At 35.4% G+C, this 12,095-nt stretch overlaps 1 protein-coding gene across 1 annotated transcript; it reads right to left on the bottom strand.

Moving 5' to 3' along the window:
* Positions 1–3,407: 3,407 nt before the first annotated feature.
* LOC113118337 (nuclear receptor coactivator 5) lies at positions 3,408–11,535 on the bottom strand. The gene is made up of 10 exons (XM_026287418.1): positions 11,314–11,535; positions 11,019–11,090; positions 10,783–10,866; positions 10,529–10,602; positions 10,285–10,417; positions 8,344–8,543; positions 5,935–6,210; positions 4,509–4,682; positions 3,933–4,355; positions 3,408–3,819 (listed from the first exon to the last, which is right to left on the bottom strand). Exons 2-10 carry the CDS (start codon positions 11,078–11,080, stop codon positions 3,788–3,790), a joined length of 1,458 nt encoding a protein of 485 aa, XP_026143203.1. The 5' UTR covers positions 11,081–11,090; positions 11,314–11,535; the 3' UTR covers positions 3,408–3,787.
* Between the last annotated feature and the right edge of the window lie 560 nt (positions 11,536–12,095).

Raw genomic sequence — 12,095 nt, 5'->3', positions numbered from 1 at the left:
GAACAGTAGCTACGCTCTGCAAGCCTTCGATTCATCTCCCAATGGTTAATTTGCGTGAGAAAATGATATTTACTGTTATTGAGAGGAAATACATTCACGCTAGCAATGTGTTCCAGAAAACGAAAACAATTTGTAGGGTTCATTCTGTATTTAAATCGTATTAAATGCCGCATTTCAGTGTTTCCTCTTTTAAAATTAAATATTCAAATAAAATATAACCAAATCTAAATGTCTGTAATAGAAACGCAATGGATGTTTTGAGGTTTGATAAGCAGAAGTACCAGAAATTAAACATTAAACTGCTATGTTGAACGTATGTTCCGTGGGTCTACAGCGCCATCTAGTGGTTAAAATGAGCTCACTCTGATTAGCGTCGTGTCTCGCAGTGTTTGGCGATTAAACAGCCAAACATTTTGCAAAACCACAAAATGTTAAACATTTATATTTAATTGTAACACTATCAAGAACCCTCCCCGTATATATATATTTTATTTATTATATATTTTTACCTCTTGAATAAGCAAGCCGATTTCCGCTCCATAAGGAACAAAAAGTAATGGTTTAGTAAATTTGAATTTTGGGGGAATAATAATATTAATGGCATAAAAAGTTAGAAATTTAAACGAACAAAATCATGATCGTAGTAATAATCATGGAAAGTGTTCAAATTATAATTCTTAAAATTATAAGATTATTATTTTTTTTTTTGTCTTTCTTATGTGGCGGAAATGGACTTCCATAGTTTACTTACATTTCTGGCACTGTTTAGATTTGTAAAGTTACTCGTTATCCAAAACAAATTACTCAATTCTCATGTTCTGGCTTATGTAACTTTAAATTTGTGATGTTGGGATCAAGAGGAGTCTCTCATTTCCATCCACCAAATGTTAAAAGGAGTTCATAGTAGAGTTAGTTACATGTCCTCTTAGATAAATTGCCCATATGAAGAAACTCATATTGAGACGATCTTTTTCAACCTCACTATAATAATGAGGAACAATCAGTTTTAATGCTGTACTTAAGTCACACACCCGTTTCTGTGTCTGGTTTGTAATATCAAAGGAATAATTCACCTAATACCCGTTTCTTATATACTCACCCTCACTTTCTTCAGTGCACATCTTATTTAAACTGCAATTAAAAAATAAAAAAATTAACTAAATGAAATTATCATATGTCTATATGACTTCTGCACTAATGCCATATTTTCTGAATATTTCTGAAGCCATGGGGTGCATATAAGAAAAACTGTGATATCCGACTTTAGAATGAATAATAGAGTCAGATCTTTTCGATGAATCATCTGATCCAGTTGACAAAACTGAATGTCATTGATCTGGTTCTGGAGTTCAGCTAAATCATCGATCCAGTCACAGTGGTTAAGCTCAGTGGTGGAGAATATTATCACTAAATTACAATCTAAAATTAAATCTACAGGCTCAATAAATCAGAATGTCATTGAAAAGTTCATTTATTTCAGTAATTCAACTCAAATTGTGAAACTCGTGTATTAAATAAATTCAATGCACAAAGACTGAAGTAGTTTAAATCTTTGGCTCTTTTAATTGTGATGATGTCGGCTCACATTTAACAAAAACCCACCAATTGATCATCTCAACAAATTAGAATATGGTGACATGCCAAACAGCTAATCAACTCAAAACACCTGCAAATGTTTCCTGAGCCTTCAAAATGGTCTCTCAGTTTGGTTCACTAGGCTACACAATCATGGGGAAGACTGCTGATCTGACAGTTGTCCAGAAGACAATCATTGACACCCTTCACAAGGATGGTAAGCCACAAACATTCATTGCCAAATAAGCTGGCTGTTCACAGAGTGCTGTATCCAAGCATGTTAACAGAAAGTTGAGTGGAAGGAAAAAGTGTGGAAGAAAAAGACCAGTGGTCCAAAGTCCTCTTTGAGAGCAAGATGAGAGCAAGTTTTGTATTTCATTTGGAAACCAAGGTCCTAGAGTCTGGAGGAAGGGTGGAGAAGCTCATAGCCCAAGTTGCTTGAAGTCCAGTGTTAAGTTTCCACAGTCTGTGATGATTTGGGGTGCAATGTCATCTGCTGGTGTTGGTCCATTGTGTTTTTTGAAAACCAAAGTCATTGCACCCGTTTAACAAGAGAATTGAGCACGTCATGCTTCCTTCTGCTGACCAGCTTTTTGAAGATGCTGATTTCATTTTCCAGCAGGATTTGGCACCTGCCCACACTGCCAAAAGCACCAAAAGTTGGTTAAATGACCATGGTGTTGGTGTGCTTGACTGGCCAGGAAACTCACCAGACCTGAACCCCATAGAGAATCTATGAGGTATTATCAGGAGGAAAATAAGAAACAAGAGGCCAAAAATGCAGATGAGCTGAAGGCCAATGTCAAAGAAACCTGGGCTTCCATACCACCTCAGCAGTGCCACAAACTGATCACCTCCATGCCACGCTGAATTGAGGCAGTAATTAAAGCAAAACAAGCACCTAGCAAGTATTGAGTACATGTACAATAAATGAACATACTTTCCAGAAGGCCAACAATTAACTTTTTTATTTTATTTATTTTTTTATTGGTCTTATGAAGTATTCTTATTTGAGATTTGTTGTTGGGTTTTTGTTAAATGTGAGCCCAAACTATCACAATTAAAATAACCAAAGACTTAACTACTTCAGTTTGTGAGCATTGAATTTATTTAATACACAAGTTTCACAATTTGAGTTGAATTACTGAGAAAAAAAAAAGGAATTTATCCACGACATTCTAATTTGAGATGCACCTGTATGTTTGGTACTAATCAACCTTATGATCTATGAAACCTCAACCCCATTGTAAAGAATGGTGGTGGCAGCGTCTTGCTCTAGTGTTTCTTTCCTGGCAAAGAGAAATAAAAAAAGCTTGTTGCCATCAAGGGTAACACAGATGGAGCCAAAATCCATGAAGGGTGCCAGTATCAGCCAGCCAAAGACCCGTTCAGAGCAGCAACCCCTTTGTTCCAGTACAACAATGTTCCAAAGAATAAAGACTTGAATCCTGAATCCAATCAAAAAATCATGGCATGACCTGAAAAATGTAGTCAGATGGCGCAATCCAATTTCAGTTTATAGCAAATTTGCATTCAGAAACATGCAATTGTACCCAAAATTTTGTGTCCAGTCAAAATGTACAGTCAAAAAAAGAAAAAAAAAAAAGGGTGGTGTCTATCAGGAATTATTAAGCTATTAACGGTAAGCATTCAGTGTATGAGGGAGAACAGTTTTCAAGTTTAGGGACTGCATTCACAATTAAGAAATTTAAAAATCCCAAAAACTAAAATTCAAAAATTTAAAAAAAAAAATTTAAAAAAAAAAAAAAACGAAAAGAGATTTTTTTTTTCAAAACATTATGCACTTTATTTATAAAAAAAAAAAAAAAAAAAAAAAAAAAAATACAAAAAAAGAGATCAAGAACTTTCTACAATCTACCAGGATTCAGAATAGTCTCATATTATTGCCTCACACCAAAACTTGTATATGGAATATATTCAATCATTGTACAGAGAACAGTGATATTTAAAGACATCTCTCACAGATTTATGCCACGGAAAATTTTCATATTTTTTCTAAACATGAGCTAACAACTGTGGAAATAAAGAAATCACAACTGAGGCTTTTTCCATACCAGTACATTTTTAAACAAAGTAAACAGAAGTCAAATTTCTAAAAAATATAAAACATAAACCTGCCTAAGTCCAAAATGTTAACAACTGTCCCGTGTAGCAATACTGGCCTACTATTAAATCAGGTGTCCTGAGAGAATCAAGGTAGCAGGCGTCGTGGTGGGCAAGGACCTGAACATCGACAAAAAAACAAAACAAGAGGAAGCAAAAAAAATTAATAAATTAGTGACAAATCATTCAAATGTCAAATAGCCATCATAAGAACTTCATGAGAAGATGCAGACCTGTTGGGGCTCCCATATGAAGGCTCCTAAGTGAAGGTGGTGGTGCTCGAGGACCCCAGGGCCCATTCTGCGGAGGTGGTCCACACATCAATGGTGGCCCACGTGATGAATGAGACCCCGGATGCTGCAACAGACCTCTAGAGGACGGGAAACCAAGAGGTGTTTCAAGCAGAGGGGCACGGTCAAGAAGAGGGGCACGGGTGGAGGGTGGCCCATGTGCAGGTGCTGGGCCTAGAAGAGGTTGTGGCTTGTCAAGACTATGAGGGGCTGCTGGCCCCCTAGATGGGGGACTAAATGAAGAACCGTGTGAGACTGAAGAGGCCCGAGCGGGTAAAAGACTATGGGGGGCAGCTGATCTGTGGGAAGGTGGCTTTAGATTTTGCATTGAAAGCAAAGGAGGTGGTTTCGTCTTGGGATATGAGCCTGGGAATACAGCATTTAAATGTATTAATGAGCATCATAAACAGGTTAAAAATGAATTATTAAATAATATTCCTTAAAGTAAAAAAATTATACACCTATTATATACTTATGTATAAATATTTTATTCTTTTATCCTGTGCCCCAAAAACAAACCTTGCAATCCCCTGTGATGGCCTGGGGGTGTATCTCCAGACCCTGAGGGTGGGTTTGCCTGCTCCCTTGGTGGTGGTCCAGATCCAGCAGGCAGGAGTGGCGGGGGTTTTCCTAACCCTGGAGGCAGGCTGTTTATTACAGGAGCAACATCACTGCCCACCTCAGCCGAAGTTACTGGAGAGGAAAGAAACAGAGTGATAATAAAACGATAATGTTATAATGTTTAGAAATATGTTATACAATCTGTATAATTTAAAATCTAACTTACATTTGTAATTCTATATGGTTTTATAAATCAAGTTACATCATATACCATCTTACATCTTGGAGTCAGAATTTTGCACAGTGCTACTCCTGACTACTCCGCTGTTTTCAACATAATATTAAATACATTTTGTTCCCTGAAGGCTCATGTGACTGGAGTAATGATAATAAAAAAATCAGCTTTGAAATCACAGGAATAAATTAAATTTTAAAATATAGAACGCATAATATATTTTTGATCAAATAAATGCAGGCTTGGTGAGCAGAAGACAATTCTTTATGAAATATTAAAAACTTTTGACACACACACACATACATACATACATATACAATTGCATAATAAATGAAAAGAAAATAGAATACAAAAAGATTAGAAAGGTAGTTAGATTTTTTAAAGAATAGAATTAGAATAGTGAGTGTTAAAGTTAGAGGGTCAAATAAAGATGGAAGAGATGTGTTTTAAGCCGATTCTTGAAGATGGCTAAGGACTCAGCTGCTCGGATTGAGTTGGGGAGTTCATTCCACCAGAAGGGAACATTTAATTTAAAAGTCTGTAAAAGTGACTTTGTGCTTCTTTGGGATGGCACAATCAAGCGGCGTTCACTTGCAGAACGCAAGCTTCTAGAGCGCACATAAGTCTGAAGTAACGAATTTAGGTAAATGGGTGCAGAGCCAGCGGTAGTTTTGTAGGCAAACATCAATGCCTTGAATTTTATGCGAGCAGCTATTGGAAGCCAGTGCAAATTGATAAACAGAGGTGTGACGTGTATTCTTTTTGGCTAATTAAAAATTAATCTTGCTGCCGCGTTCTGAATTAATTGTAATTATATATTAATTGTATATATAATTATATATATATATATATATATATATATATGTCTGTGTGTGTGTGTGTGTGCGCATTTACATACATTTAAATAACTGAGTATGTAATTATATAATTAACAGATTTGATTATGAATTAAAATAAATAAATCGATCAGTGTACAACGTGCACTGATTGCATTCTATAAATCATAAATGCATCTAACTTGGTCATATTTTGAGGTCATATGTAATCATATAAAATATTAAAATGTACAATAATGATGAGAATTAAAACACACTTGTAAAGACGACACAATATGAATGTAACTAGGCCAGGACATGGAAGCACGTTCACCTTGCAGATGGTCTTGGCGGTTCTGAAGATACTCTGTCAGTGTGTTGAGCTCCTCTGGGTACAGGTGCAAACCTTCGGCCAGGAGAAAGAGCAGGTGGCGGGTGGCAGAGGGAACAGTGTGGCGCTCCAGCTTGCTGCGCTCCAGGTAGTCCTCCGTCAGCTCAGCCGCCCGTGCCGCAGCCTCCGTGGGGTCCAGCACCTGCCGCGAACCGCTCAAGCGCCTGAACTCCACCAACACAAACTCCAGGGCTTGTTCTTTAGGCATATTTCGATGAACTGTGGAGAGGCAGGGGAAGGGTCAGCCAGAGGAGGGAAGGGGCTTGCATATGGTGCTCAGTGTGAGCTGCTGCAGTCTAAGCAGTGCGCACAAGAGTTCTACCTCATCAGCAACACACTGCAGTCTGGCAACCACTGCTTAACCCAATTACCACATTACAAATTCACTATGCACTCAAAGAACACATTCATGAGCACACTTGAATGTTGGGAGAAGGGACATTTAGCAGAGTAGAAGTTAATGTAAGATTGCTTTTAAAGGTTTTTAATATGAGGAAGGCATAGTGCATGAGATAACTCTTATGCATTTTTATGAATTCAGTTTTGATGTATGTCATTGCATAACAGCAAATTCAGAAAATGTAAGTGTTCTTTCAACGTTTAAAAAGGACTTGTGTTTTTGCTTAAGTTTGTTTTGTTGTTATTTTTAGATGTGAAAGTCTGGGAATGTTTGATCGTTTAGTGTGTGTTCAGTTTTTCCTGTGTTAACTGAAACTATTTGATGCTTTGTGTTATAAAATGTGTAAAAAGTGTAATCAACTTATGTTTTTTCTATTTATTATTAAATGGTGGGCATTCATTAAAATAATGGAATGAAAGCATGTCTGTTGTTTGAGGGCATTTAATCTATTTTAATGTCATGCTGTGGATCAAGCCCACCATGTTTTAGATGTTTTTTGTTTGTTTGATTTAGTTTTTTGGATTTTGAGTCAAGCACAACGGATACATTTTTGCTTGTCTGTATAGGTGCAAACATTTATAAATATGTAGACTGGTAAAATATTTATTCTCAAATCTGTTAAAACATTTTTTTGTGTGTGTTTTGCAAAATTACAAGCGATTATAGAGTTAAATTTGGAGGTATGTCAATTTTGAGATTTGAGAAACTTGTGAAACTGAGATGTGCCCACAATGCAATAATAAAAAGAAAAAACTAAAATATTGGTTAATAAATCCCAGAAAAAGCTTTTCATTACCATTTTATGAGTATGCTTGCTGTCTAATCCAGTGTAGCTTTTTACTGCCACAAGACTTAGCAACAGCCTCTTTACAAAGTCATACTTTGTTATAACACTGATTTTTTCAGTAAATAAATTTACATTTATGCATTTAGCAGACGCTTTCATCCAAAGCGACTAGGGCTGGGACAACGCGTCGAGGTCATTCGTCGACCTATTTTTATTTCTCTAAAAAACGTTTGCAAAACGTTTACCTTATGTGTATGCTGAATATACGCGATGGCCGGATCAACATTCTGTCCAATGTTATATAACCAATCCAGGGGTTTTTCTGCATTGATCTTTTTTTTGGCGGCTATCAAAGCCTTATTTGATCGGTGAGTGATGTAGAATAGAATGACTGCTGCGCCTGACAGGGCGCGTACGAGAGAGAGCCCCGGCTGTGCGCGCGCACTCACAGTCTTCAACTTCAACAACACGAGCGCTGCTTGCTCTCTTTCTCCCTTGAAAGAAGAACTTTTTTTCAGGAAGCTAGGCCCTATGTGTTCAGTAAGCTTGTTTCAGTAAGCTATGTGTTTTCAAGGCTTCAAGGTTTTATTGAATGCTATCTCTATACAAGTGCAAAGTAATGCATTCTTAGTCAGTCTTTTATTTTGCAATTTTAAGAGCAATAAACATATATTGCAATGTTAAGGAATTCATGTTTTTTTCATTCAGATATGTAAATAAACATGTATAAATTGTTAGTAGTCAATTAATGGGAAGATAATCGAAATCGAATCGGTCTGAAAAAATTAATCGTAAGATTAATCGATGAATCGAAAAAATAATCGCTAGATTAATCATTAAAAAAATTATCGTTTATCCCAGCCCTAAAAGCGACTTACAGTGCATTCAGGCTATAATTATTATTTTTTTATTAATATAAATGAATTCTCTTTTTAGACTGTTCTGAAAGTTTTTGAATATTTTGAAAGTGAATTTTCAGAATGGATAAATGTATGTATTTTAGTGTAATCATAAAAAACTGGTTAATGTTTTGTTGTTTATTATATGGCAAAGAGTGTAAAAATGCCCACCACCAAGTCAAGGATGTTTAAGGTTATTTCACTGTTGTTTGAAGTAATGTTAAACTGGTTTTATTGGGAGATCGATTGTGGGAGTCGGAACTTACTTTTGAGGGACTCTGAAAATATGATTACTGTGCACGAGGACAGTGTTACATTAGTCTGCTCGACGAGAATACATAAGGGGGAACCGTCGGAGCGGACATCTTGGAGGGCCCGCGTCAGGCCTGATTCCACCTGCAGGTAAAGCATTTCCACCGAGAGGCCACGTTCCTGCAAACACTGGCCTATCGATTTGGGGTAATCCCTTTGAAAGAAGAAGAAGAGATCTGGTTATTGAGCACCAAGCTTCAGGGCACGAGGAGAGGGTCTTGGGTGTGACCTCGTTTATATATGCAGTAATGAAAGTTTTGATGTGCCACACAAATCAATAAACCAACATAAACAGCATTTTAAAAGTGTATTACATATTAGAAAATAGTTGAACATTAAGTTGTTTCATTTGTTTTAGCCAAATAAATGCTTGGGTTTGAGTCATCAGACTTTGAAGGATATAAGAAGTGATAAATATTTAGCTTAAACATGATGCAGAAAAATACGGTTTAATATTAATAACATAACCTTGCACAAATATAATAGTGAACAGATATTATTTATATAAAAAAAAAAACATTATTGTTTTACCAAAATCTTTGTCAATTAAAGCACTGTAAAAATGGATCTTAATAAAATGTGAAACACTTCGATCAAACACATTTAGGCCAAGATCTATTTACTGGATGGCAAAAATGGGACTGTCTGTTATGTTTGTGTATTAATAAAAACAGAAGTACGGTATCCGTTTCCAGTCAAGGAATTTTAAAAACATTCAATTTCATTGTTGCATTCACGTTTTGATACTAGTATTGTTTGTGTTTTTCATAGATTGTGTTTTTGTTTCATTTCGTTTCCTTTAGAAATATGGCTTAGATTACTGAAGATTTTGAGTATCAGCACTTCTTATAGAAGCTATTTGGCTAAATACACAAAGGAATGTGATTGAACTGTCAAGTTTTTTTCAAATGTGATGATTTCAGGACATATCATTCTTTCAGTGAACATGTTTGTTGGAGAGTTAAAAAATTTACAGAATACAACTAAATCAAAAACACTTTTACGCTCGAGACCTAACAGATTTGGAAAATGTGTATTCAACATTCAGGGTAACATTTAACATGTCTTTTTATTATTTCTCTTTTTTTTTTTTTTTTTTTTGATATGTGGAATAGAAAATTTAGATTATAAAAGTCAAATGATGTTTTTTTTTGTGTTTTTTTAACTTTATATCATGAGGCAGGACTTTAAAGAACACCAAGTTGAATACATCATATGGGCTTAAACATTCGCATTTGATTTATTGGATAGATATAATTTACACAACATACATACTGACTTTTTTTTCTAGATTTGCACTATAATTAATCTATAGTTAGCAAAAATGTTTAATTCAAAGATTAATTGTAACAGTTATTGATTGATGTATCATGTTTAGTGTTTTTGATTTTGTTTTTAGATTCGCAGTGTAAAATAGTAATGTTATTTTAAATTTTTAATTTATAATAAAAAAAATTTATTTTTGAAAAAAAAAAAGAGAGACCGACAGTGAAATGTAAAGAGTAAGAGCATTCCAGAGACTTCTGTTAAATAATGGTGAACATTTAGAATACTGGAAGTCTGTTGTCATTGTTTTTTTACTTGAAGGCCCATTTTAAGATTTTGGATGATTTACAATACTAAAATATCCACCCGAATTTTTTCTTTTTATTAACCATCGAGGATGATTCTGGATAGATACGGATTATCTAACATTTAACAATACAAAGCACATTTACACAACAAAGAAAAAAAAAATAATAATTAAAAAATAACAGCATTGCACAAAATGAAGGTAAACAAGTCCATATTTTCAGTGCAAACTCTGGAAACAAAGTTAAAAAAAGAAAGCAAGTTTCGCACAATAAAACATTTACCATAACAGAATTTTACTGCTACCTGCCGAGTATACTCACACATTCTGGTTGTTCACCGACAGGACGACACAGTCTGCAGGCTGTCTAGCACCGTCTCCATGCAGCTGCTGGAAGAACCTCTCATATATGGCATTGCGTTCAACTGTTGCCTCATATTCTTCAGGTGAAACCGCTGTTACAAACACATTTACATGGAAAAGTTGATTCCAAAAAGATTTCTCATAATGGCCACAGCATCAGCAGTGAGAAACCATGTTGTTGTTTATTACATGAACAATCATACCAGTCGACTGATGTGGTGAATGCTCATAGTCTGCAGTGCCAGAGTAGTCAATCCCTTCGTCTAAGCTTTCAAAGCTGAAAATTGAAAGAAGATTGGTTGAAAAAAAAAAGGTTTTTAGATTTTAAAAATATTTTAAAAAGAAGAAGAGAGAAACAGATATGTGAAAAATAAAGACTTAAAGCCAGGAAAAGATCAGTGGTATTGCACTGTCAACTACAAAAAAAAAAAATCTTTTCTGTCATATTTCAACGTGCCTCTCAGATTCTGGATGGTCATCTTTTCTGTCCTCCCTCATTGGATATGGAGCTCTTCGAAATGGTCTGGGAGCTATTGAGACACTGCATGGAACAAATGACATGATTATGATAAACCTAACACCAAAAACATAAAACGTATGTTGTGTGTTTAAATCTAGTAATCGACGTATTAATTCTGAACATTTATGCAGTAGCCCACAGCAGCCATTATACAGATGTTTCACATAACTTACCTTCCTCCACTGTGTTTTGGTGGTGGTCGTCTGCCCCCAGCTTTCTTCGACCACGACGACATTTTATTTTTTCTAAATGAACGGCGTAACAAACATTATCTAAAATATCTTAAATTATATTATCGCAGGAGACGAGGCGAAATGAGTTTTGGTTGCCCAGAAAAACCTGCATGTACCGTTACTATTTTTTTTTTTTATTAAACTAAAGTATATGGTTAAAAAAACGTTTAATATTTGCAACGTTTGTAAAATTATTGTTATGAAAATGCTAAATCTGATGAAAAGCCCATCTTACCTGCGTAGATATTCAGTTATAACGTTAGCCCTCCTGCTCTATGAATCGCGAAAAATCGATGATTTTGCTGATACGTTATTTAATCTCTGACTACATCAGTACATACGAAGACTATTTTTAGATTAAAAAGATTAGGGATAATAGTGATTTATTCGAGTTACTGCTCGAGATTCCTGCAAAAGACCTGTAAGACACTCGATCGGACTTCCTTTCGAAGAACAAGTGCATTATTTGAGGAAGCGTGTGGCGCCTCCTAACGGACAGGAAGACAAACGACGACACCAATGACGTCACTACCCAGCCTCCTCAGTCCCTGATCATAAACTAGTTTATAACCAACTCATCAAATATCTCCATCATATACATAACTAAATATAACTATGTGATTTAATTAAGATTTGTTATTGTTACCCATTTGTATTCAAGTGGGGGGAAAAGCTTATTTAGAGAGTTTACAATAACCTAATTCTTCTTGTGAACCAAAAAGTCAAAATTGGCGGATATTAAGCTTCAATTTCAAGATCTATATGACATAACAGTAGTTTTATATTCTGTAACTGCACCTTTATCTCAGTTGTGGCTTTAAAGTCTCACAAGGATGTATAAAAAGAAGTCGCCATTAACTTATTTTTTACACTCTTGAGGTTATTAGGTTCACATTATGTGAAAATGATAGTCTCAAATTATGTTAGCATGCTAGGGGCTATGAGGCACTGTTCAGTCAAAAAAGCAATTTAGCAATTTCAACAGATCACTATAGTCTCTATTTAGCTCTTGGGTGC

Source organism: Carassius auratus, chromosome 18 (assembly GCF_003368295.1).
Source record: "Carassius auratus strain Wakin chromosome 18, ASM336829v1, whole genome shotgun sequence".
NCBI classification, from domain to species: Eukaryota; Metazoa; Chordata; class Actinopteri; order Cypriniformes; family Cyprinidae; genus Carassius; species Carassius auratus.
Note: the sequence above shows the minus strand (reverse complement) of the source record. Positions and strands in the feature narration are given on the sequence as shown.